The sequence below is a fragment of the Aotus nancymaae genome, unplaced genomic scaffold (genome assembly GCF_030222135.1).
Source record: "Aotus nancymaae isolate 86718 unplaced genomic scaffold, 86718_ANA_hifiasm-v0.15.2.pri h1tg000011l, whole genome shotgun sequence".
Taxonomy (NCBI): Eukaryota; Metazoa; Chordata; class Mammalia; order Primates; family Aotidae; genus Aotus; species Aotus nancymaae.
Window position 1 is genome coordinate 79877987 of NW_026988422.1, and position 27294 is coordinate 79905280.

The following is a 27294-nucleotide window of genomic DNA, read 5'->3' on the forward strand; positions in this document are numbered from 1 at the left end:
CTTTCCCTTTCCCTTTGCCTTTCCCTTTCCCTTTCCCTTTCCCTTTGCCTTTCCCTTTCCCTTTCCCTTTCCCTTTGCCTTTCCCTTTCCCTTTCCCTTTCCCTTTGCCTTTCCCTTTGCCTTTCCCTTTCCCTTTCCCTTTGCCTTTCCCTTTGCCTTTGCCTTTCCCTTTCCCTTTCCCTTTCCCTTTGCCTTTCCCTTTCCCTTTGCCTTTCCCTTTCCCTTTGCCTTTCCCTTTGCCTTTGCCTTTCCCTTTGCCTTTGCCTTTGCCTTTCCCTTTCCCTTTCCCTTTCCCTTTGCCTTTCCCTTTGCCTTTCCCTTTGCCTTTCCCTTTCCCTTTCCCTTTGCCTTTCCCTTTCCCTTTCCCTTTCCCTTTCCCTTTCCCTTTCGCTTTCCCTTTGCCTTTCCCTTTGCCTTTGCCTTTCCCTTTGCCTTTGCCTTTGCCTTTCCCTTTCCCTTTCCCTTTGCCTTTCCCTTTGCCTTTGCCTTTCCCTTTCCCTTTCCCTTTGCCTTTCCCTTTGCCTTTCCCTTTCCCTTTCCCTTTGCCTTTCCCTTTCCCTTTCCCTTTGCCTTTCCCTTTCCCTTTCCCTTTGCCTTTCCCTTTCCCTTTCCCATTGCCTTTCCTTTTGCTTTTCCCTTTGCCTTTCCCTTTCCCTTTGCCTTTCCCTTTCCTTTTCCTTTTTTGAGACAGAGTCTGACTATCACCCAGGCTAGAGACCTCCGCCTCCTGGGTTCAAGTGATTCTCATGCCTCCGCCTCCTGAGTAGCTGGAATTACAGGTGCACTCCACCACACCCAGCTAATGTTTATGTTTTTAGTAGAGATGGGTTTTGCCATGTTGGCCAGGCTGGTCTTGAACTCCTGACCTTAAGTGATCCACCTTCCTTGGTGTCCCAGAGCGCTGGGATTAACAGGCATGAGCTACTGCACCTAGCCTGTTTTCTTTTCTTTCTTTCTTTTTCTTTTTTTTTTTTTTTTGAGACAGTCCCACTCAGTTGCCCAGACTGTAGTGCAGTGGCATCATCTTGGCTCATTGCAACCTCTGCCTCCTGGGTTCAACCGATTCTCCTGCCTCAGCCTCTCAAGTAGCTGGGATTACAGGTGTGCGCCATTACATCTAGCTAATTTTTGTATTTTAGTAGAGATGGGGTTTTGCTGTGTTGACCACCAGCTGGTCTCAAACTTTTGGCCTCAAGTGATCTGCCCATGTTGGCCTTCCAAAGTACTGGGATTACAGGCATGAGGTACTGTGCCTGGGCTTGCTTTTTTTTTTTTTTTTTTTTTGAGTTAGGGTCTCCCTCTGTTGCTCAGACTGGAGTGTAGTAGCACAATTTTAGTTCACTGTAGCCTCCGCCTCCTGGGCTCAGGTGATTCTCCCACCCTAGCCTCCTGAGTAGCTGGGACTATAGGCAGACACCACCAAGCCTGGCTAATTTTTTGTATTTTTTTGTAAAGATGGCTTTTTACTATGTTGCCTAGGCTAGTCTCGAACTCCTGGGCTTAATATATCTGCCTTTGGCCTCCTAAAGTGCTAGGATTACAGGGGTGAGCTGATGCCCCGGCCCCTTTGAGTTTCTAATACTTGGTTATGAATACTCATACAACACAACTCATAAATACATGGCTGGGCTTCTTCCGGTAGGGAAAATATATTTGTAGAGTTGTATGTGGAGTTCATTTGACACATTTAAAAAATAACATAAATAGTGGTAATTTTTCCAGGGTAGTACAGAACCCATGTTTAATCTATAATATAACTGAAATGTTAAAAGGAGAACCAGGGGTAAAGGAAAAATCTCACAGAGCAGGAAGAGAGGGTGTCAACTTAGAAGAAAAGTTGTAGTCTTTTCGTTTTAGTCAAATTTATAGTACTGTTTATTTAAAGCAATATATATATATATTTCAGAATACAAATTAAACTTCAGCAAATGTAGTATTCTAAATTGTGGACTTTACTTACCATGTGTTTCTTATTGATCATAGCTTCTGATAGAAAATAAGTTTTTTTTTTTTTGGTTTGTTTGACATCTAACACTCTTGTCTTAAAAATGAAAAAAATATTTTGCAAGTGAAAATGTTTTTCCGTGACCTGACTTAAGAAATCTTAATTTCTGGGTTGCAATGATGAAATAGGCATAAACATACTAACGTCTTAAAAGTGCAATTAGTAATACAGTAGTTACTAGCCACATGTGAATATTTAAATATAAATTAACTAAAATTAACGAAAATTAAACGTTCAGATTTTTGACTACACTAGTTAAATTTCAAGTGCTCAACAGTGATGATTAACAGTGACCGAATCTTTACAGCCTTGCACAAAGTACCATTGGAGAGTGTTCTTCAAAAGACTGATATGTCTTGATAGGGAAGTCTGTGGACCAGTGTTTTAAGATAGTTTCTCCTTCACCTCCTTTGTAGGCTACTTCTGCGCACATCTTGCTGGCTTAGTTTAAATAACTAGGTCAACTTTGCCATTGAGATTTAAAAATACCTAAATATAGGAAGACAAAGGCTTTGCTTACTTTTAAGAAACACAACATTACAGCTAGGCGCAGTGGCTCACGCCTGTAATCCCAGTACTTGGGGAGACTGCGGTGGGTGGATCACAAGATCAGGAGTTTGAGACCAGTCTGACCAACATGGTGAAACCCTTCTCAACTAAAAATACAAAAATTAGCTGGGTGTGGTGGCGTGCGCCTTTATCCCAGCTGCTTAGGACACTGAGGCAGGAGAATTACTTGAACCCAGGAGGTGGAGGTTCTAGTGAGCCAAGATCACACCATTGCACTCCAGCCTGAGCAACAGAGCAAGACTCCATCTCAAAAAAAAAAAAGAGAGAAATATAACATTACACACATAACTTGTATATTTTCTATAGTGATGATTAAATATGCTCTTAAAAAACAGGAGTCTCTGACTCTTTAGAACTTGTCTTTAGGGATTTTTGGAGTATGAAATAACTTCATTTATGTCTGTTTTTTTTTTTTTTGAGAGGAGGTGGGGTGGTCTTTTACATGCTTTGGTACTGAATTGAGCTTTTATTATACGGAGGATTTAGGTAAAAGGAAATATTGACTTAACACTTATTAAAATTATTTTTGTTCGGACAGACATTGTCATTCTTATGAAAAGGGCCATTGAATACTAAACTGTAAAGCTTGGTACTTTACACTAGTCCCAGGGCCAGGAAGGCAGTTTTTGAATGCTTTCTCCCTCTTCCTGATGACTCTACTCTTTCTGAGTAAGAAACTGTCAGTAAATTTAGTTGTTTCTAAATTACCCCACCAAAACCTTTTGGAAATCTAAGAAAACTAAGCAGTTATTTACCAATATTGGCTTTCTCTTCTCTGCTGTGCTCTCCCTTTCTCCTTCCTCTTCCCTTTGTCCCCTCCCCTCCCTTCTTCCCCTTCCCCTTCTCCTTTTTTGAGACAAGGTCTCACTCTGTTGGCCAGGCTAGAGTGCAGTGGAATGATCATGGCTCACCCCAGCCTTGACCTGCAGGACTCAAGCAGTCCTCCCACCTCAGCCACCTGATTAGCTGGAACTATATTTGCACGCCACTGCCCAGCTAAATTTTAAAACATTTATTCTAGAGATGGGGTTTTGCATGTTGCCCAGGCTGATCTCAATCTGGGCTCAAACTATTGGCCTATCTCAGCCTCCCAAAGTGTTGGGATTATAGGTGTGAGCCACTGTGCGTGGCCATTTTTGGCTTTCAAGTCACTTTTGATATGATAAAATTATGCTTTAATGTGCTATGGGATATTTGGTGAATCATTTAATCTTTTTCTTTAAAGCAATCATGTTTTTCTTAAACTCTAACATTGATGATTCATTTTATAAAGCATCTTTGTCATAAATAAAGTCCCTGATTCTAATGTGCTCCTGGGGGATTATGTGATCTTCTCAATCAGTCTTCTTTATAGCAGTTTCTAGAAATAGGGCAGAAATCTAAAATACTGTGGGTCTTCAATAAAGAATAAACTTCTTTAAAAGTTGAAAATTGTTTGAATTTCAAATAAGATTGATCTGAGAGGCTGTATTTTTTTTAGAGCTTTTATAGACTTTGAATACCCTTTATGTAAATTTACACTGTAATCTTTCTTGGGATCCGCTGCCCCACCCCAGTACAGTGTCATTTGAGTAGTTTCCCTTGTACTCCACTGGCAAAATAACCATTTTTTGTTTCAACAGAATCTTCCACAATCTGTAATTGAAAATGTTGGAGGAAAAATTTTCACATTTGGATCTTACAGGTTAGGCGTACATACAAAAGGTAAGTATTCTTTTATTTCTCCTGGAAAGCGACCCTTTAGTTCTTAAAAATTATGACATACCTGTCTTAGTTACTTGCGTATCATACAGCTTAGGCTTTTATGGAAGAGAGAGTGCTTCAAGGAATCTAAATTTTTCAATAAGAGAGATATAAAATAATGCTGTCTTTTACATCAGCGCTGTCCAAAAGCAGTATTAAGTTTAAATAAAATTAGCTTGGTGTGATGGCTCATACCTCAATCCCAGCACCTTGGGAGGCCAAGGCAGGTGGATTGCTTGAGTCCAGGCAGGTCAAAGCTGCAGTGAGCAGTGATTGCACCACTGCACTTCAGCCTGGGTGACAGAGCAAGACCCCATCTCAAGAAAAAAATTAAAAAATAAATTAAATTAAAAATTCAGATTTTCAGTAGAGGTAGCCACATTTTATATGTCCAGCAGCCACGTATAAAATAGTGGTAACTGCATTGGAAAGTATAGATAAAGAGTAATTTTCCCATTGGAGAGCTCTTTTGGACAGTGCTGCTATCTACATATATATCATTTTCCCTCACCAGAAGAATATCACTCTGGAAATCAGAACAAAAATGAATTCTTGCTTTTAAGAAAACCTGATGGATGCCCCCCTCTAATATCTTTGTAGACAAATTGTAAAATATAGCTAAGCAAAAACCCCAAAAATGTGTTTTCATAGCCACTGATAATCAGTTAATAGTTTATTTATACTTGTAGTTATTTCCTCTGTGCAAATAAATACACAATACAAATGTTACTATGGCAAAGAATTATTGAGCTCTTTTCTTTCACTGGACACTGAGATCTTCATTATCTTATTTAGTTCTTCTAGTACTGTTCTCACATAACAAACAGAAGTCTGAAACTAATTTCTCTCAGCCTTCTACTGGCAGAAAGCAGAATAGATAGAACCCAGGTATCCTGAGGCTGTACTATCTTTGGGTCTCACTGTGCTGCCCAGGCTGGATGCAGTGGCACAGTCTTGGCTTACTGCACTCCAACTCCTGGGCTCAAGTGATTTTCAGGCGTCAGCCTCCTGAGTAGCTGGGACTACAGGCACACACCACCATGCCTGGCTAATTTTTTAAATTTTATTTTGGTAGAGACAGGGTTTTGCCATGTGGCCCAGACTGGTCTTGAACTTCTGGGCACAAGCCATCCACTTGATTTGGCCTCTCAGTGCTGGGATTACAGGCATGAGCCACCACACCCAGCCAAGGCTGTGTTCTTTAACCATGAACTATATCTGCCAGTATAGTGTTGTCTGTGTTCTAGAATCCTTCCCTCTGTCCATCTCCCATCACGCTGTCCCATTAGCACATTACTTTTGATATATCCTGTGTGCTGTACCCCCTTCTTCCTCTTCTTGAATATTCTATTATAATAAATAGCTTTCAGAGTCAACCTCAGCATCTGGAGACAAGGTCTTTTAGGAAAATAACCATTGACCTGATTCCACATTGATTTCTCCCTTATATGAGCCCAATTGATTGATTTTAATTCTCCTTTTCAATATTCTGCCTATGTACTTAGTGCTGGCCTCTTATCAAACACTAAATTAATAACAGTTACTTTACCATGGTCTACCTCTTTAGATTCTTCTGCTTGAAATTTATTTTATAGGTCCCATTTAGGGGCCTGGTAGAGAGCCTAGAAGCACCAGACACATAGTACATAGAGGAAAACTGTTTTTTTGTTTAACCAACGAACATGGCTGTGACTAGTGACATCAAGATGTTGGGTGTATGCTTGAACCGCTCCACCATGAAAGTACTCACTGAGCCGTCATTCTTTGGGTTCCCAGTTCACCTGGACCACTATAAATAGAGGATGCTGCAGGATCAAAATATATCCCATCAATTAAAATCATGTTTATCCTCCATTGACTGGTAGTTTTTAATAAGGGGTGGAACATTTTCAGAAGCTTACCAGTATAATGTTAAATAGATTCTCAACATCAAATACTACCATGATAAGATGCAAAATAATTTTCTTGTAATATTAATTAGTGGTTGATGGGCTTAATTTTTTTTAGGTGCTGATATTGATGCGTTGTGTGTTGCACCAAGACATGTTGATCGAAGTGACTTTTTCACCTCATTCTATGATAAGTTGAAATTACAGGAAGAAGTAAAAGATTTAAGAGTGCGTAAATGTTCGGGGTGAAATGGGAGGAGTTATAAGAATTCATTTAGTCAGTTGAGTGAATTTTATGATATAGCCATCATTTATTGAGTTCCTGCAGTTTGCCTAACCCTTCTAGGCACTTGGCATATGTGTTTGTGTTTGTTCTTTACAGCAAGCCTAAAATCATAAACTCATTTACAGATTAGGAAATTGAGGCAAACAAAGTAAATCTGAAATAATCTGGCCACAATCATACATCTGATGAGTGGCTGAAATCAAATGTTTGAACCTTGATTTCTGATCTGATTTGTCTAATTCAAGAGCCCAGTCTTAAAGCTAGCTATTTTTGTGTCAGGTGTTTTGCTAAAGTACTAAAACTAGTAGAGGCCTAAAATGTAGCTTCAGAGACCCTAAACTTGTTTACTTTTCTTATAGGCTGTTGAAGAGGCATTCGTACCAGTTATTAAACTCTGTTTTGATGGGATAGAGGTAAGCTATAGCTCAAATTGACAGTTCTTCCTATGTGCTGTCACTTACTCTCTTTGATATAGGTTAAAAACTTGGTTTATTTTAAGGTTTATAATTAGTGAGTTGGTTGTGATATTAATAATAATTTAGGCTTTTAAATGGAAGTGACTGCCTGTTCTTTGTAGAATATACCATTTTTTAGTCTTTTTAAAAATACCAAGTGAAATTTGGAGCTAAAACAGAAGTAATGAAACCTTCAGATTGAAATGCTATTACAAAAAAGTTTTTTTGGTAGCTTTTCCATATGCTAGTTTTGTGTGCTTTTAGTCTCATTAAGGCAGTAGCATAATGTATTTTTGCAAGTAACACTTTGCTTTAATTGGGAGAAAAGTGTGAGTGCTGAAATATTTTCTGATAGGGGAAGATTTATGAGCTCAAATTCTTGAGATGATCATTTCTCCTTGCTGCTTTCAGTGTATATGATTAAAGTGATTAGAACGAAGTTGACAGTGAAGCAACTTCAGTAATTTATTATATTACTTTTGCTGTGCAGAATGGTACTGGAAAGTCACAGATAATAAAGTGAAGATTGTAACATTTTGGAAACTAAGAAAAAGAGTTATTGAAGCTGTGCAGAGTCATGTGCACCTGTAGTCCCAACTACTCAGTTGGGACTGCCGCAGGAAGATCTCTTGAGCCCAGGAGCTTAAATCTAGCCTGGGCAACATAGCAAGACTTCATCTCTTTACAAAAATAAAAAAGATAATTCACTGTTTTGCTATTTTGAAAAATGGATGCATCTAAGGTTGCTGCATAAGAAGCTCAACTCTGTATTTTATGAAAAGTCAAGTGACCTTAATAAGTAGGCATAAAATGTTAAATTTGATAAGGGATTATCAAATTGATGTAGTTTTGATTTATTGTCAATTAAGTAAATGTAAAAATAATCTGTAATATAAAGTATAAGGTGATCCCTCATTTTCTCAAAAAGAATATTACTGACAAAGAGGAAATTTTTTTGGAAGGAGACCTGACCTAATTTTGCAAACTTTATAGGATCAAGATGGAAAGTTAGATGGCTACTTAAAGCATTTAATGTGTTAGTTTTCTGTTATACATGCCATACTAAAAAATAGTATTTTAGGAACATAATATTTTAGAAAATTTAGTAATCATTTTCACATTTCAATATTTTTTGAAGTAATTCCATCCTTTAAAAAATCTCTCAGTATTGTTACTGAGTTGCTTTTTCAGTTACCTAGTTTTATGAGCTATAATCTTTATTTCTGTCTAAACTGGGGGCGATACTAGACTTTGAAATCTGTTCTGTTTCATTGGACAGTTTATCCTGGACCACAAGTACTTATTTGTGTAGCAGTACAGTTTTTTCCTTCTGTCCTGTAGGTGTGTTTAAATGATATTTTAAAATGTACTCCTAAAATACTGTTTTTTAAAAAATGATCTTATAAAAGACTTGTTTACAGCAGCGTCCATATTTTTGGAACCATGAAATCATACCCTCAGGCATAACTACCAAATCTGTGCTGTTTCTTTATGCTCTCACCTTTCTTTTAGAAAAGAAACAATTTTGCAGTTGAATTCTATAAGTCTTCAAAATTAGCCGTAACTCTGGTTGTTTTAGGCTGTACTTTATTGTTTTTGTTTTACTTAAAACTCAATTGGAAAAACATACTGTAGTATTACAGCCATAAAAGTTCTCAGATATAATGGGATCTCTTTATTGAGAGGTATTTTTGGCTAAATATAAGGATGCTTGCCTTATATTTGTGTACTTTTAAGTTCTCATATATAATGAAATCTCTTACTGAGAGGTATTTTTGGCTGAATATAAGGCCATTTGCCTTACATTTGGTTACTTTTTAGTATGTAATCAGTTTACAGTTCATATAAATGAAGAGCTAAACAGTTAACTTCAGTTCAGTATATATATTTAGCAGACTTAACATATCCAGTAGATGCATTTAATTGTGACTAAACTGATAACTATGTACTTGTACATTTCCATTTCTATTTTAAAAATATTACCATGTTTTTGTTGTTGTTGTTGTTGTTTTTCCTCTGAGACAGGGTCTCACTTTACCCAGGCTAGAGGCAGTGGTGCAATCACAGCTCACTGTAACCTCAACCTCCTGGGCTCAAGGGATCCTACTACCTTAACCCCCCAAGTAGGTGGGACTACAGGCACTTGTCACCACACCTGGCAGTAGTTAATTTTTTTGTAGAGATGGGGTCTCACTATGTTGTCCAGGCTGATCTTTAACTTGTAGCCTCAAGGAGTCTTCCTGCCTTTGCCTCCCAAAGTGCTGGGATTGCAGGTGGGAGCCACCACCCCTGGCCTATATTGCCGTGTTTTAAAATTTTCTGATTAAAGTACCTGTGAGATGAAATAATATAGTTTGGACTTTTGCCAGGGACATTGTTATGTTTATAGTTAATGAGACGATCCTGGCTTTAAGGAAAATTAGGTTTTTGTTCTGCTGTTTTGTTTTCAATCAGGATTTTACTCCTGTCACCTAGGCTGGAGTGCAGTGGCACAATCTTGACTCACTGCAGCCTCCACCTCCCAGGCTCAAATGATTTTCCTGCCTCAGCCTCCCATGTAGCTGGGACCACAGGTGCGTGCCACCGTGCCTGGCTAATTTTTTTTGTATTTTTTTGGTAGAGATGGTGTTTCTCCATGTTGCCCAGGCTGGTCTTGCTCAAGTGATCCACCTGCCTCAGCCTCCTAAAGTGCTGGAATTTTTTTTTTTTTTAATAGAAATGCCTTAAAAGTAGTTTGACAGATACAGAATGTTGTTTTGTTTGTGTTTCAGATTGATATTTTGTTTGCAAGATTAGCACTGCAGACAATTCCAGAAGATTTGGACCTACGAGATGATAGTCTGCTTAAAAATTTAGATATAAGATGTATAAGAAGTCTTAACGGTATGAGAAAGCCTGCTTCCTTTTCTGTCGTTCAGTTTTTGTCAGATATTAGTTATTTTTACACAAGTTTTGTATTGAAGCTTTTTATAGCTATATTGTTAACCCAGTAGTGAGTTAAATAAAATGTGCTTTACCTAATAAACTACAGAAGAGTAGTAGTTTATTTCACTCTTTAGTATTTTATACTGTATTTGTTCTGTCATTTATGGTACTCAGGACACTGAGAAAGACCATCTGACTTTTGTACTCTGTTGCTAGTGATTTAGGTTTCACTGCCTAGCCCTAATTAATTTTGATCTTGTTATTCTTTAGCAATGCTATTAGCGTTGCTGAGGTCAGAATGGCTACTTTGGCACAATTTTATATTACCATAGCTTGTTACTATGCTCTTGAAGAGCAATTCTTGGAAACTTGAGTGGATTAAGTCCTCCTCAGTATATGTGGAAAGTTTTAATTGTGAATCTAAAGTTCAAAATTAGGCAGGTTACAGTTTACTTTGATCAGTGCTTATGATAGGAGATAAATGCGTTAGATTTTGTTTTTTTTTCCCTCTTTTATGAATTAGCTTTACTGGTTCTACCAAATAAAAATTTATGTTTAATTTTAATCTCAGGAAATTTAGAAGCATTATTAAACTTTTGATGATTTAATGTTCTGTTTTTTTTTTTTACCCCTATTAATCAGGTTGCAGGGTAACCGATGAAATTTTACATCTAGTACCAAACATTGACAACTTCAGGTTAACTCTGAGAGCTATCAAACTATGGGCCAAACGTGAGTTCAGAATTTGTTGGCTAGCTTATTAAAAATGTTCAGACTTTTGTTCAACACTAACTTATCTTTTTGCTTTTCCCTTATCAACAGGCCACAACATCTATTCCAATATATTAGGTTTCCTCGGTGGTGTTTCCTGGGCTATGCTAGTAGCAAGAACTTGCCAGCTTTATCCAAATGCAATAGCATCAACACTTGTACATAAATTTTTCTTGGTATTTTCTAAATGGTATGTGTTTAGATTATATTAAAATAAAATTGATTGTAGACACTGAAGTTTAGTCTTATTTCTATGACATTTCTGCAGCTGGTTTCAGATTCAAATTTCAGTTCATGATGTAGTCATTTAGGTAGCCTTGGAGATCACATTCCATATAATGGCAAACTGAAACTCTATTTTTTTTTCCCTAGTTTTGCCAGGATAGTAAGGCAGTATACTATTTATACTTCCTTGCATAAACTTACCCTCTGAATTTTAGCAGCTAAGATCCAATTTATTGATAGGTTGGGAAATCAGTTACTGTACTTTTGGGTAAAACTTGTACATACCACCTCTTTCACTCTTTGAATTCTCTGTCTATAGGCCATTAGTTTCTTGTGACTGTCTTTTTTCTTTTTGCTTTCAGCATTTATTTTGGCCAAATATTAAATATATGAATTTTAATAATAAGCTTTTAAAGAATAAATTAACATTAAGTGTTTTGGGACAAAAAAAGCAATTTGAGATTAGTCATTAATCCAGGAGAGTTTTTTTTTTTTTTTTTTTAAGTTTCTTCATTTCATTTCCACATTTATCAACTATGATTTAAGAAAAGTAGGTAAAATATTACTGCCATTTCATGTTAATTGCCTTGGCCCAAAAGGTAAGGGGGTTTTTAATCAAATTAAGATAAATCTTCCATTCCTGTGCTTGTGAACTCCTGCTCCTCTCTCTGCAAAAGAGATGTTCTTTTCTAGTAATTTTATAAAAATTAAAGTTATTTGAGACATTTTAGAACTGTTTTCAACTGGAGGAAAAAATAAAAAATTTAGAACCATGCCACACTTTTCAGTACACATTCTGCTGTTTTGGGATTTAGTAACACTTAAAATCAGGTGTGATAAGATTGAAGAATGTCAGAATTTCTCTTAATGCTGCACATATGTAAGCAAATAATGTTTTTAAGAAGCTACCCTTGATGTTAAGAATGGCAAGTGTTCTCCAGTTTTTACCTCTTTTATAAGGGATCAAAGTAGCTAGTTTATAGAACACATATGAAAATGTGTTTATGCCACAAAATTTTCCAACTACACTTACTCGTCTTACAACCTTGAAGTCATGAATCCTAATTAATTTTTATAATTATTTATACTCCTTTGACTATGATCAGAAGTAACTTTTAAAATTCTCAATTGACTTTGGATGGAATTAGTATAAAGGCAGGAATTTTGTCTTTCAGTGGAGATATATTCTGTTCAAGGCGGAAGTGGACACATCATTATTTTGGGATGGTACTTCTTTATTTAGTCCTTTTAAAGGTCTTTGAGTGGCAGAGAATGTATTTGGTTTCAATCTAAGAAGGCTACCAAATGGTTTAAGTTCATTTCATAGTTAGGAGAAAAAGATATGGAGTAGTCTAATGTCGTCAGAAAGGAATAAAACGTTATATATACCAAGAGGGCAGAATGAAGAAGGATCACATTTCACAAATGCTGTATGTTTAACAAAATACGTTTAGATGATAATATCCAATAGTCTTATCAAGTGCTACAATCTTTTTAAACAGGGAATGGCCAAATCCCGTGCTATTGAAACAGCCTGAAGAATGCAATCTTAATTTGCCTGTATGGGACCCAAGGGTTAGTGTATTATTTTTTCCCCTACCAATTCACACTGTGCAATAACAAGTAAAAATCATCTGCATAAACTTCAGGGAGACTTTCCAGCCTTTTACTTATGAGTGGTCATGTCCGTATTATACTTTCTTTTAGATAACCTCAACTATAATTGTCTCAAGTATAATTGATGTGAGAAGCATAATTATGTACCCTGTAAACCACGTTTAATTGTACATAGGTTTTAATACAGATTTTACTAACATTTTAATTTTTTCTATATAGAACTACCTTGTAAGTCAAAGTTGTGTGGGTGTTTGTGCTTTAAAAAAATAAAAGGATACTAAAAGTCCCTGTATTTTTTTATTTTATCTAAGTATTTTCCTAAAGTTGGGTTGTTGTAGGAAAGCTGTTATTTAATGTTTACATGTGGCATATAACTTCTAAGCAGTCTCACTTTAATAACCATGATGTAATTGTAAAAATTGGTTTAGCTATTTCAGAGATTATAAAAACATGGTTGGGCTAAAGAAGACCTTCCATTCTGTTTCTTGGGAAGTTACAACATTTACTGCTTACTCATTTTAAATGTTAACAGCTTGCACTTTATGAACTGATAGAAGAAATTTAGTTTTGAATAAGATTTTCTAAGTTTATGAAATCCTATTTCTCTAAATTAATTTATCTTATTATAATACCCCAAATTTTAAATTCTTTTGAATTACATCAAGCTATGCATTTTCAAGTCTTCCAAACCTCAGGGCATTTACTTTTAGAGGATGTGAATTTACAACTTCCTTTGTGGAAATGTGCCACTTACTGGTATACAGATTTAAAATTAACAGTAAATCATTTCATTATCTCCTAACATATCAACATGGACAATGTAGTTTTACCATGTGTTAATAAGCTCAAACTTTTTAATAATTTAAGGGTATATTAAGAATTTAAGTTTCTATCTTGTTTAAAATTAGCTTTACAAAACATACTATAGCGTGACATGTCTCTAAAGGTAATTGTATGTGCATCCCCATTTCTGTTGTTAAATAAAGAAAAACTAAACATCAGTAGATTCCCAAACAGCACTTTTTTTTTTTTGGTTCAACAGGCACACTTTATAGTAAGGTTGCCAAAATCCAAATAGAAACAAGTCATTAGTTTAGACGAAATCTTTGATACTATAAAAAATTCTTGTAAAAACAATGTCTCTCTACATGGTTTTTCTTTCTCAACTCCAGCTATGAATGAAGTAAAAAAAATATCATTGGTTCAGTTTAACAAGGGGTAAAAAGCCCAAGTATCTATTGCATATGTACTTGAAGAAACTGATTGGCTGTTGTTGTATGTAGGTAAATCCCAGTGATAGGTACCATCTTATGCCTATAATTACACCAGCATACCCACAACAGAACTCCACGTACAATGTGTCCGTTTCAACACGGATGGTCATGGTTGAGGAGTTTAAACAAGGTAAGTGTTTATCCTTACGCTCTGCTTTATACACGAAGGATTTACATACCATTGTAGACCCAGTAGTCAGCTGTGCAACTTAAATTGAAGAAGGATTCACTGAAGTGGATTTTGGTGTTCATTTGTTTATTACAGTATATGTTTGAGAACTGACTTCAAAAAATTAATTCCTTTTAGGCAATTTATTTTTTATAACAAGTTGGAAGATTAACCAACAGTTAAAACCAGTAGGCTGGTTGAGTTCCATACTATTGCCTTATAAAATTATAAATGATAACAGTTTGTCTACACTGGTGAAATGAGAGATGTTTTGCAGGCTGAATACTGCTGGGACAAACTTTGAGCAGGAATGAGGCCATACTACCCAATTACATTCCATTATTTTGGAGGAACCTTTTAACTTTTGACCCCTAGTTGTACTGTTAATTTGAACATACAGCTATTACCAAATAGTCTTTGAGAGAAGTAACTGGAACAAGATTGTTTGGTTTGACTGAAAACAGTAAGGGAAATAGAATCAGCTGTTTGACCACTAGCTGTAAATTTAGAAGTTTAAAATTCCTGAGTATTTTAATCTGTAGTCTAAAGAGGCGCATCAAGGGAAGATGCCTCTATCCCTTTAGAAACAACAGGGAAACTTGTTTTTAGAAAGGCAAGAAACAAAATACTGGAAATTTTTCCTTCTCGAGTAACTGTGGTGGTTCAGTTTTAAGAAAGAAGGTCATTCTATCAAGATGGCATTTTAGAATAGTCGTACTTTACCAGAAACCTGGTTCTCAAAAAATCTTCCAGCTTTTTAAAAAAGTATGTATTTATGTAAGAATATGCTCTAAAATCATAAGCTAAACCTATATATGTTAAAATTCTGGTTTTAGGATTATAGTGAGTGCATGTGGTGTGATTAAGATTATTAAAAATTCTAGATTATAGACTGAAGTATGCAAACATTTTAATATGTTTTTAATTTAGGTCTTGCTATCACAGATGAAATTTTGCTGAGTAAGGCAGAGTGGTCCAAACTTTTTGAAGCTCCAAACTTCTTTCAAAAGTACAAGTATGTATTTTAAGGCATGTCGGACATGTTGCTCTCTTTAGTAATGGTTTAATGGTAGCATATGTGACATTTCTTCTTGCTTTAATGTTTTGGATTTTCCTTTAAACATCTTCCATAGGATTATCTTTCCTGTCACAAGGACATGCTGTTTTTAGTGAACTCCTTAGTTTTTTTTTGGTTGAGGTAATGAATGTGAAGCCCCTATGGTTTTTCTGCCTGATCTAACTGAAGCTATATTTGTAGCAACATCAGTTCGTAGGCATATATTAGTCATGACAAAAACAGTAAATCTGTATACATTGGCAAGTGGATGCACTGTTAAAATTTATAGTTAATACTCTTTACTAAGAAACAATGTTTTCATCTAATTCTGGAAACTTTGTTAATCATTAAGAATCTTTAAAACAAAGACAAAGCTAATAAAGTGCCGATATGTAGCCAATTAAATGTTTTCAATAGTTACAGCACTTTTTTCGCTTGCCATTTCCCCCCAGTGTTAATAAAGCCCCTTCAAATATTTCTACAACTAGCTTTCATGAATCTAAATGGGTGTTAATAATTTTAATTAATGGTTTAAATATAATGGTTTAATACCTTAGTACAGGTTAAAAGCTTCGTTGTGTTAGTTTTGATGAAAAGTGTAAGTTATAATAAATCTTATTTTAAAAAACAGACAAACCACGGACTTGAACTTTTATTTGCCCTGGGCTGAAAATTTGCCAAAGTCCTACTTAAATTTTTTTTTAATGCTTGAAACTTTTCTGACCATTTGATCTTGTGTTGGATTGTGTTTTGTAATAATCTAAGCAAGATTGCTTTATGGTATTCCCCAATTAAAAGCAAGAATGATGACCTTCATGATGTCTCTGTGTTTTGTTTCCATATCTTTTGCATGAAAAAGCAATAATGGAGTCAGTAATTGTGTTCTGGGAGAACTGTGTTGTCAGTAAAAATTAAAATAGCATAATCATTAAATACTCTTAGTTTACTACGAATTCCCCCATAAACTGTGATTTCTGTTTGGCAGATAATTTTTGTTTTTATTTTAACCAATGTAGAGGAAGTACCTTGGAACATTTAAACTAATAAACATGTATATGGATACTTTAAGAACTATGATATAAAAGAGACATAGTTACATGTAGGGAGAATAATAAAGGAATTGGTTTTACAGTAAAGTATTAGTACAGTATCCCTTAATTCCTGGAATCAGTGATGAAACTAGATTCAGACTTTTTCTATTCACTTTCTTATAGGACTAAGTTGGGGCTTCCTTCACTTTAAGAAAGATTAATACTGAAATTGAACAGACCTTGATAGAGTCATTTTATTTGAACAAATTCACATTATTAGAACTTGGGTGCTTTTTCTAAAACTTGCTTGAGTTTCTTTCAAAAGTTTTAAACTATACATCAGTCCTGGCTGGATAGTATCTGTAAGTTCTTTGGTTCAAAGATATATTACATATAATTTTTACTGAATTTTTTGTGAAACAATCAAATTTTTTTAGGTTGTAAAAAAGGAAGTAGCAACAAATAAAGGAAATTATATCAGAAAAATTTACATTTCAGCTGAGTATCTTGTGAAAACTTGAAAATATGATAGTGGTCTAGTTTTATTCACACCAAATTCTGTTTATATTTCTAATTGTTCTCCAGAGATTTGCCTCTTTGAGATTATGCTTTTGGAGATATTCACGTTGGAATTTTTAAAGACACATCCTCATATAAAATACCCCAAAGATTGACTATACAACCAAATGGAAATCTTTAGTTTTCTCTTGAGTCAAAGTTAATCCTGAAATATTGTCACTTGATATGTGTAGGATTTTAAGTCATGTGAAATATACCTCACATTCTTCGAAGGAGCAGAACCATGGAGAAAAATCTAATTTGTCTTAAAGTGCAAACTAATCATCTTCCAGAAAGAGATATCAGTGTTCCTTAAGAAAAAGTGTTAACATTGTTTTGTGAAGTTTTTGGAGTTCTAAGAAAACTTTTTTTACTGCCTCCTTTGAGATAATTCAAGTTAACATGTAACTAGCAAGAAATCACTAACAATAGGAAATGTGAATACTTCAGGTGTTAGATTTCACTAGGAATAAAGGAAAAGCATTAGGAAAACCAATGTATTCTCTAAGATGATTCTATAATTTCATGTGTGTATATAGTAACTTGACCTTCAGTTTGTTTAAAAAATAAAACCAGGAAACTAAATCTTGGTTTTGAATTACTTAAATACAGAATTGCAGGCATTTTTGACTAAGATATACCAGTTTTTTATTGAACATATCTGAGTTATCTTCCCAGGTGAGATGAAATGGTCAGGAGATTGACTTAGAGAATTTGTTTTGCAAATAGCAATTAGATAATAAAGTAAAATGTTTTTAGGTACTTTACATAAGTTCTTATTATTTTGGGATACTTTTTTTATAGTTTATTTTTAACTATTTTTAAACTCTTTATTAGAAACTATTTCTTAAATTTGGGGAAAAGGTAATGTCAATTGCATTAAAACTTCAGATGGAGGCATTTGAGCATCATAAGCATGACAGTTTTAAACATAGCGGTTGTGAAATAGGGAACCATGTTTTTTGGTACATCAACAAAATGTAGTTTAAATTAGATGTACACTAGGTTTCTGTGGTCTGATAGGGACCTTAAGAATTGGAGTATCCTGGTTTTAAAAATCAGAGATATTTAGAGAATGAAGTTGGAATTTTGTAGATGAATTCCTAATGACTCAATATTTTTGCAGGTTAATTTTATTAAACTTAACTATTGCATTTTATATCTCTCAACTCAAATTCGTTTAAATGTGTCTGAGTAAAGGACATTTAACTTCAGCATAAATACTTGTTAGAATTACTTAACATTTCTACCTATATGTGAATACATGTATTTGTGTGTGAGATAGGTATAGAGTAGATACTCTTTCCCTTTTGGATTTCAGTAAGAAGTAATGTTGAACTCTAGTATTCAAAACTTTGAATTGCTAACAAAATCATATCCAAATGGATTGTATATTTTCCTTCTATAAATAATGAACATTGTATATCATTTAAGGTTTTGTTGAAGACAAAGGTAGCTATTAAGAATTTCCATTTTAATAATGTGTTTTAAGAGTGATCTAGAGACTGGGGCAGTTTTGTCTTTGCCCTTAGATGGACCCAGACAGCTTTGTGTTTTTGTGTACATGCCTGATTTTTACACTTCATTGTCTCCTGTTACAAGTTGCGATACTTTTGTGAGAGAGCTCTTCATCTTGTTCACTTTTTTTTTTTAAACCAGCTAGCCATTTTTAATGTTTTAGGAACCTAGAAATCAGGTTACTGAGCTTGTTAGGATTTTGTTTGATTGAGCATTTGGAACTCTGAATATGGGTTTCTCTATATGTAAAATACATGAATTTTTAATACTTTCATGTGACTTCAGTTGACTTACTTATATGGGCCATCTGTGCTTGCTCATGTATTGGACATACTCCAAATAATGGTGAGCAAATTAAACTGGTAATGGAAGTATCGGTTTATATGGGTTTGGACTGCATATTCACATATCTCTATATTCCTTAGTTTTTATATATCTATCTTTGTTACCTTGAGTTTATAGATTTCAAGTTAACTCCATTGAACTTTGCAATACCTCTCCCAATAAAATGTGTACTTTTATACCATTTTAGAGATGATTTACACAAGTCTTAGAATTACCTAGGGCTACACAGCTGTGAAGAATTGAAACCATTTTTCAGATACATTTTTTAAAAGTAGGTTTGGTAGTTTTTCTCTAGGTCTAGGTCAAATTTTTGCTGTTGGTTAGAAACTACACTTATAAAATGTATTAGAATGTATTAGGAAAGTTTTAGACTTTTCAAAGAGTAAATAATTTAAAAATTTCCGTTATACTGCCACTTTTGAAATTAGTATCAGTACTAGATAATGATGTCAGATTGCTTTTTCGGGTAGAGACTCTGGTGTGAAATTTGGCTCCCGGCACTTCTAAAATGGATACTGTAGAAGAGTATATTGGATTTAACTTTTTTAGTCTTAGGAAACTGAATCATAGTAGTTATATTTTAGTTGTAAATAGTTTGTTTTAAAAAGACTTCAATATTTATTTGATCATGATGCTGTTTTCTGAAGTGAAAACTGGCTTTTGTCCAATATGAATGGGATTGAGCTTTTGGATCAAAATCAGATTTCTTTATCACTGTCATGTTAGTGGGTTTTGTTTTTTCTTAATCTGTAAGAAAATCACAGGGGGAAAAAAATCACAGGACCTAACTGCAGTATTCAGTTTAATTTCCACTACTATTTAATTTGAATTTAAAAGCATGATGTGTTGTTTTTGAAGTTACTATTGTAGTATGTGTGTTTAGTGATAAGCTTTTCTATCTAAAGCAAAATGTTGAGCAAAATTATTAATGCTTTTTTTTTTTTACTTCTTGAATAAAGCTGCATTTTGGTAATTATTCATAAAATCACTGCCTTTTTCAGAAGAATTAAACTCAGTAGTAGTTAGAAGCGTGGAATTTAGCATATGTGATTTTATGTGCATATTGAGATCGTAGTCCCCCTTGCTAAATTGATGTGGATCTATAACTGTAAGGAAGCTTATTACTTTATGGTTTAATATCCAGCACAAAGCATGTAAATAAAATAAATAGCATGTTGTCTTTATCTTCAAAGGCATTATATTGTACTTCTAGCAAGTGCACCAACAGAAAAACAACGCCTAGAATGGTGAGTATAAGAATAGACTTTACAGAAAAAGCAAACTTCAAAATGAATCACATAGCCATTGAACACAGTAGGAGTTGGGAGGAAGTCCTTAAAACATCTAATTTGGTTTGATTTGTTCAGAAATGGAGCCTTGTGTAATGAAAGTATGGAAATTTAGGGGATCCATATGCAACTTATTTTTTTGTTTGCTTTATAGAGATCCATGTATCATTTCTTAATTGTATATTTAAAGTGCTGTTACAGTTTTTTTTAAAAAAATTTGTGGGGATAACTTATGTAACTTTGCTGTTGTGAATGGAGTGTTTCTTGGCTCTTTTTTCCTCATTGTTTGGCAATTTTGGGTGGAACATAAGGTTTTTGGTTATGTCTCTGAGAGTTCAGCCAGTTGAAATGCCCTGGTGTGTGCATTTTATTTACTTATTTTTAAGTTAACCAAAACTTTTCATTAATACTAAGTGACATTTGTTCAGGGTGGGCTTGGTGGAATCAAAAATCCGAATCCTAGTTGGAAGCTTGGAGAAGAATGAATTTATTACACTGGCTCATGTGAATCCCCAGTCATTTCCAGCACCCAAAGAAAATCCTGACAAGTAAGCACTTTTCTAATTTAATTTCTTCTTCCCACTTCCAATTTTTATTCATAGAACATTTTACAGGCAATTTTTATAACTAGTATCACTATTCTGTTGACTACGTATGACTTATAGACGATTTAGAATTTATAACATAGTTTTTCCTGATCAGAAACATTGAAGAGAAAGACTGTTTTGTGAGAAAAGTCAGCATAAATTTTTCTTTTCTGACAATATTCTTCCAATGATAAGGCGCCTATTAGCTAATTAGAGTTCACATTCTACAGTTCTGCTCTAATACTGTCTTTAGCATTCCTTAATATTTTCTTTGTTCAGTAGGTATCAGAACAGCTGGTATACCATACATCAGTCTTTGCTTTTTATCTTAATTTTTTTTGTTAAAAGGGGACAAACATTTTGATATGAACTTAAAAAATCTGATTTATGATTGATTCTGGTCTATTTAGAAGATAATTAAAAGCAGAGTCAGTTTACCTTTTTAGGGGGTCTTTTATATAGGTTAGTTGCTGGTTTGATTGTTTGCTGTTAATATGAGACTGGACTCTAGTTTGTTGCATTGGTGGGTTGGAAAGTACTAGTAATGAGCTTGTTTTAAAAAATAAAGCAGCATTAAAGAAAGATAAGTGAAAGGATCACTAAGTTTATGTCATTATACAATATTCTTATTGGTTATGTAATTTTTTTTCTTTTGTAATCATGTGATAAGAGTTAGAGTTTTTTGCATTTTGTGGCAATTCTAATCTTAATTATTACAAGATTGTATGATGTTCCATTCAGTAGCTACACTGTTAAATGTTCAAAAGTAGCTGAATCACTAATTACTCCTGTTATTAGGCTTCTGTTCATGTGGCCTTTTAAATTGAATTTTTAAAGTTTAAGAATAAGTTCTAGTTAAATTTCTATATTTAGAAAATCCTTTTTTTCCCAGACTTTTCTAAAAAGATTATTCTTTTTCCTTCATTAGTTTAAATGTAATTTTTCTTTGATTTCAGTGGCTTTAGTTATTTAGAATCATCATTAAGGACATTGACTATCAATGTACACCTAGAACTCTGATTGTTTATGTTGTAATAGGAATATAAAGGACAGATATGGGTGAGGACTTGTGTGTTTTGATGGAGCTTGGGATTAGAACTTTAGTTTGCTCATACATTTGTATTACAAGTTTTTGGGTGTCTCAGATTATCAGCCACATTGATAGCTACATTTTCGTGAAATCCAGATAAACTATGGTAATGTTCTTCTTTGCAGGGAAGAATTTCGCACGATGTGGGTGATTGGGTTAGTGTTTAAAAAAACAGAAAACTCTGAAAACCTCAGTGTTGATCTCACCTATGATATTCAGTCTTTCACAGATACAGGTATGTCTTTACTTGGATAATCAAAACACTTCGGTGCTTGCATGCTTGAATTTGTCTTGATGCACACCATAGTGATATTTACAATAATTGTTGAAAATACTTCCGAATATTGAACTATCATCAGAATAATGGTTTTGTATTGGGCTAATACAGATTAAGTAGTCCTTATCCACAATGCTTGGGATCAGAAGTGTTTAGGATTTTTTCAGATTTTGGAGTATTTACATTATACTTACCAGCTGAGCATTCCTACTCTGAAAATATGAAATTTGAAATACTTCAATGAGCAATTCCTTTAAGTGTCATGTTGGCACTCATACATTTTTCCATTTTGTAGCAGCTTCAATTTCAGATTTTTGGATTGGGGATACTCAACCTATATATACATGATTTTTCTCTTTTGTGATAGACCTTAAAGTTAAGTAGAACCATTTCAAACTTGACTTGTCCATAATTTCTTAAGAAATGGGAAATAACTTGAATATATGGTTTTCTAGACTGAATCTGTGTCTGTCTTAATCATCTTAAACCTGAGAAATTGATGAAGCTGAACCTGAGAAATTGATGAAGCTGAACTTGTGATGACTTGAAGAAATTTTCCTATGTCTCATACAAATTCAAATGTTAGTCCATAGTGGGAAATAGACTGATGAAGTGTAGATTTCAGATTGACCTGTACTCTAAGATAAAAGGTAGTTCATTTTAACTAAAGACCAAATGGTGGATGTAGTTGAGAGAATCTGAGGCTATATATAGGTGCACAACTTTTCCTGGGAATGGCGAATACTACACATAGAGACAACTGCACATCTTCTTTAAGGACTAAGCCTTTTCTCTCTCAGATACTGTCCTCTCCCCCATTTAAAAAAAAATGTGGTAAATGGCATTTTTATTCTCTGTGAGGAATTTTCTCCTGAGAACATACAGATTTAAAATTTAGAAATTTTTTACCTAATTACAGAAGAGAGAAAAATCAGTGACAGTTTGTTAAAAAGTCAGTATCATACACTAACTGCGATATAAAGGAGAAGTAAAAGGAAAAGAATGTGTATTTCAGTATGTCATTGCTGAGCTACAATGACACTAGAAGACATACTTAAGTGTCAGGTGATTGCACTTTATGTAGAATCGCTGGCAGTGTAACATCTGTAAGTTCTGACTGATATAGGTGTTGTCTGTAGTGATTCTGATATCACCAGCAGTTTTGGCATTGGTGACATGGTACAAGTGAAAGTTGCAAATAAAAGGTGATCTAATTTTTGTATGCTTGGTGGTAGTTGTATTCCTGGAAATTTCAAATTAAAACACTCTATTTTTTGTTTACTTTTTTCTTGTTTTTTTTAATTGTTTAAAATACTCTACTTTTTAAATGTAAAATTGAAGTGAATTCTTGTTTCAAATAATTGCTAAGTAGGTTTTTCATCTTTAGGAATGTAGGGAGGACATGGTGTAATTCTGCATTTGGTAGAACTGTCCACATTGAAGGATATATAGTGTCTCTAGTCTTAGCACCTTTTAATTAATACAACAACAAAAATACCTGTACAGATTTTTGGAATGTCATGTGTAGGATGATACTCCACCTGCTGAACACCACAGAAGTATTTTTTTCTGAAGTAAAAATTCTGATGTTAACATATTTATGAACTAACAAGTCATAGATACCTACCTGGATTAGAAATTTGTTTTGCACATTGCATTCAAGTTGAGCTGTGTATCAAATATTACACTAATGAGCCATCAAGATTTTCAAGGATGTTTTAGGTATTTTTGGGAAGGAAATATTTAGTTGTCCTGCATCTTGAAACATTTTAATCCAGTACTCTATGGCACTTTAAAAGAAAATAGGTTTCACATATTCAGCACACAAATGTTCACTCCCAACCCCTACCAGTTTCTTTTCAAGTTCTTTTGGTTGTTCAACCTAGAGACCTTGGAATCAATCTTTGGCTCCTCTTCCTCCTGCTTGATGTTAATTCATTATAAAATCTTTTTGCCTCTCCTTTCAGAATACATTGAGCTTTCTGCTACTTAATACTGTTCCCACGGCTTTCACCCTAAGTCCTAGCCACTATAGTGCTGTTTGATCTCTGTCATTGCCAAAATTTTCTGTTTTGCCCTTGCCCTCTTCAACTGTTCTTACCTAGTATCTAAATGATATATATATTTTCTTGAGACAGAGTCTCATTCTGTCACCCAGGCTGGAGTGCAGTAGCGTGATCTTGGCTCACTGCAACTGCCACCTCCCAGGCTCAAGTGATTCTCCTGCTTCAGCATCCCGAGTAACTGGGACTACAGGCACGTTCCAGCATGCCCAGCTAAATTTTTGTATTTTTAGTAAAGGTGAAGTTTCACTATGTTGGCCAGGCTGGTCTCTAGCTCCAGCCAGATCATGTCTTGCCTGCTTAAAACCTTTGAGTGTCTGTCTCACTGAGAATAAAAGTCCAAGTCTTTACTGTGGTTTCCAAGCCTCTGACTGATCTGGCTTTTTCATTATGTCTCTGACCTTACCTCCTATTGTAAGTTCACATTCCTTTAGATCTATAAGTTTTGGAGCCAGAAAGGTAATAAAGTTAGTTAGTTATATCCAGTGAGGCCTGGAACAGCATTTGGTAATGACAAACAGTAACATTTCTGCAAGGAACCATTGATACATGGAACAAAAGGTAAAGACCATAACCACAGCCACAAATAGTTTGGAACAGGGTTTGTTACTAGATGAATTTTGTTGCCTATCTTAGAAAAACTTGCGTGTTGGAAGTTTTTGGGATTTTAGAGTTGCACGTAAGGGATTATGGATTTCTACTTTTCATCTTCTCCATTGGCATTTTTGTTTCTCAAACGATCCGGGCATTTTCTCCTGCTTAGGGCATTTTGTTCTTGAAGTTTGCTCTCCCTGGAATGTTATTTCACCGAGTACTCTCAGGTTACATCCTCATGTTCATTTAAATCTTCAGTCAAATGTCAGCTCAGTTTCCAGGCTGAGCTTCCTATCCTACTCCCTGTGCAGTTTTTCTCAGTAGTACTTATCAGCATCTGACATGGACTGTATTATATAATTTATTGTTTTCTGTTTATTGAACTGTTCCTACTGGAATGTAGATCCTCTGAAGCTACTTCAGTGTTTGTTCACCACTTACCTCCAGTGTCTACAACAATGTGAATCAAGTATAGGTGTTTCATGAATATTTTTTATATGGCTGATTTTTTTCCTTTTCAGGGCCCTCTGGATCTAAATAATTTGAACTTATTTAATTGTAGCATTTTCTTTTTGTACCTGTGACCTCTGTTATTTAAATTATTACCGTATTAGAAAGTATGTCATTACTTAAAGTTTTATCTTGCAGATTCTTGTAAAGGTACCTTTAGGTATAGTTTAATAAGTTTGACTTGTTTTACAGCATGTGTTACATACTTGGGTAAAGTTTTAAACAATAGTACTGGTAGCATAAAAGGGTATGGGTTTAAGAAACCCTTTTTCCCCATTTCTGCCATTTCTTAAAGAGTTACTCTATAGAGTTACTACTTTAAGAGGTATTTAAGGAGTTACTATACTGGAAGAATTGATATGTTTTGTGCTTTAATTCAGCACATCCTGTGGTTAAAGGAGTTTGCTCAGGCAATGAATTATGTCAGTTTAGGAATAGGTCTTGACATAATTACAGATAAGCAGTATTGATGGAAAAAGGATCCCTACTTAGAATAGTTTCTCTGGAGTCAGTTTAACTGCCTTTATTAAAATGTTTCTATTTCTTGTAACAATTTCCTAATTGTATAGTTTATAGGCAAGCAATAAACAGCAAGATGTTTGAGGTGGATATGAAAATTGCTGCAATGCATGTAAAAAGAAAGCAACTCCATCAACTACTACCTAATCATGTGCTTCAGAAAAAGAAAAAGGTAAATTTAGAAAGTACTTACAAAAGCATTACTAACACAATGTTTTATGCATCTGGACTATCATTATTTCGGAATTTAGCCTCAGTTGATAAGTCATATTTGAAATAGATGACAATATTTTAAAAATCTGTTACATGGAGCAGTTTCATTATGTGAAATCTGACTCTAATCAATTTTCTTGCACACAGTTGCTTCAGATTTTAGGATTAGTATCCTTACTTTGTATATACCCATATTCTCTTTAAGAACTTTTTATTTTTATTCATTTAAAAATCCCGCATCAGTATTTAATTTTCTTTCCTTTAAAAAGTAAACTAAAATTAGTAAGGAAATATGTGGGTCAAGTAAATTATGTGAGACTTTTAAAAAATGAAAATGGCTTTTTTGGTGAATGTAACAAATAAAACGTATGTTATTTAAAAACTAAAAGTTGCTGAGTATAAAAGAGATCATGAACAGAGGTCACTGAGTTAATATTTTGCATTACATTATTCTGTTGTTAGGACTTCCTTTTAAATAACTTAGGGCCAATTTTTCCTTATTTGGACTTTGGTGAGCATATTGGAATTTTAGTGCACAGATTAAAAATTACATTTTTTTCTTTAAGTGATTTCAAAAATAGATGGCTTATTCCTATAAGAGAATACCTTATAGTCTGCAGCAGTGAAAATAAATTAACTACAGCTGCATATACTAGTATGTTAAATAAAAGAAAACACATGTGTGTATGTATCATTTGATGCTTCCATATAAAGTTTACAAGTGTAAAAACTTAATGTGTTTAGGAGAGTATGTGAAATAAAAGTTTATGTTACAGAGTAACAACCACTGCATTCAGGATAATGGCTGGTTGTCTGGGATTGGGGTTGGGAGGAAAGGAATGAAATTAATACACAAAAGGCTTTAATTTTATAATGTTTTATTTATTAAAATAGTATATTATGATACAAAAGCATTGAAGTTAATTAAAGGCAAGAACTCTGGAGTGGACTGCCTTGTTCAAATTCAGGCTCCACTGTTTCCTACCTGTGAAATTTAAACAAGAGATATGCTAAAAATCTTGTTCTTGATTTATCTCATCTCTAAAATTGTGGCAGTATTTTTACTGATCTCATTAGGTATTTTGTGAGGATTAAATGAGCCAATACATGTAAAGGGTGGTTTAGACTAGCTCCTGGCACATAGTAAATGCTCATATTCACTTCTGTTATCACCATCATTATGATTAACAACTTGGGGATAGGTACATAGATGGGGAGGGGTCTAAAATCAGTTTTTAAGGCTTAAATATTATTTAAAAAAATTTTATTCTTAACCTAATGGTTTATTAAAAACTTAGTTAACTGATAATTAAAAATTGAAAAAAATGTACTATTGTCAAACAGTTATGTATATGTATTTATTGTAAACTTTTCCATCAAGCAAAGTTTTATTTTAAAATGAAAGTATCTCTGCTAGAGATTAGCCTAAGGAAAACAAAACTAAAATATCAGGTTAAACACTTGCCTTCTAATTGTCCTTTAGTGTTATATTATTAATGAGTTAAATCAATTGTACTTGAATGTAAATTTATCACATTCAGAAAATATAAACATTTTGGAGCCAGGTATCGTGGCTTATGCTTATAATCTCAATGACTTGTGAGGTTGAGGTAGGATCCTTTGAGGCTGGGAATTTCAAGACCAGCCTGGGCAACAAAGCAAGACCCTGTCTGTAAAAAAATTTTTTTAATTAGCTGAGCGTGGTGACATGTAC

At 34.3% G+C, this 27294-nt stretch overlaps 1 protein-coding gene across 6 annotated transcripts in view; it reads left to right on the forward strand.

Moving 5' to 3' along the window:
- The window catches only part of PAPOLA (poly(A) polymerase alpha), a 65015-nt gene that overhangs the window by 20189 nt on the left and 17532 nt on the right, over nucleotides 1–27294 (forward strand). For all 6 annotated transcript variants that reach the window (XM_012471268.2, XM_012471267.2, XM_021675210.2 and 3 more), the window contains exons 4-16: nucleotides 4198–4279; nucleotides 6326–6435; nucleotides 6853–6906; nucleotides 9720–9831; nucleotides 10516–10605; nucleotides 10696–10834; nucleotides 12372–12444; nucleotides 13770–13890; nucleotides 14860–14944; nucleotides 19632–19685; nucleotides 20156–20275; nucleotides 21530–21639; nucleotides 25418–25539. In XM_012471268.2, coding sequence (XP_012326691.1) covers nucleotides 4198–4279; nucleotides 6326–6435; nucleotides 6853–6906; nucleotides 9720–9831; nucleotides 10516–10605; nucleotides 10696–10834; nucleotides 12372–12444; nucleotides 13770–13890; nucleotides 14860–14944; nucleotides 19632–19685; nucleotides 20156–20275; nucleotides 21530–21639; nucleotides 25418–25539 — 1272 coding nt within the window. The remainder of the gene's footprint in view (nucleotides 1–4197; nucleotides 4280–6325; nucleotides 6436–6852; nucleotides 6907–9719; nucleotides 9832–10515; nucleotides 10606–10695; nucleotides 10835–12371; nucleotides 12445–13769; nucleotides 13891–14859; nucleotides 14945–19631; nucleotides 19686–20155; nucleotides 20276–21529; nucleotides 21640–25417; nucleotides 25540–27294) is intronic.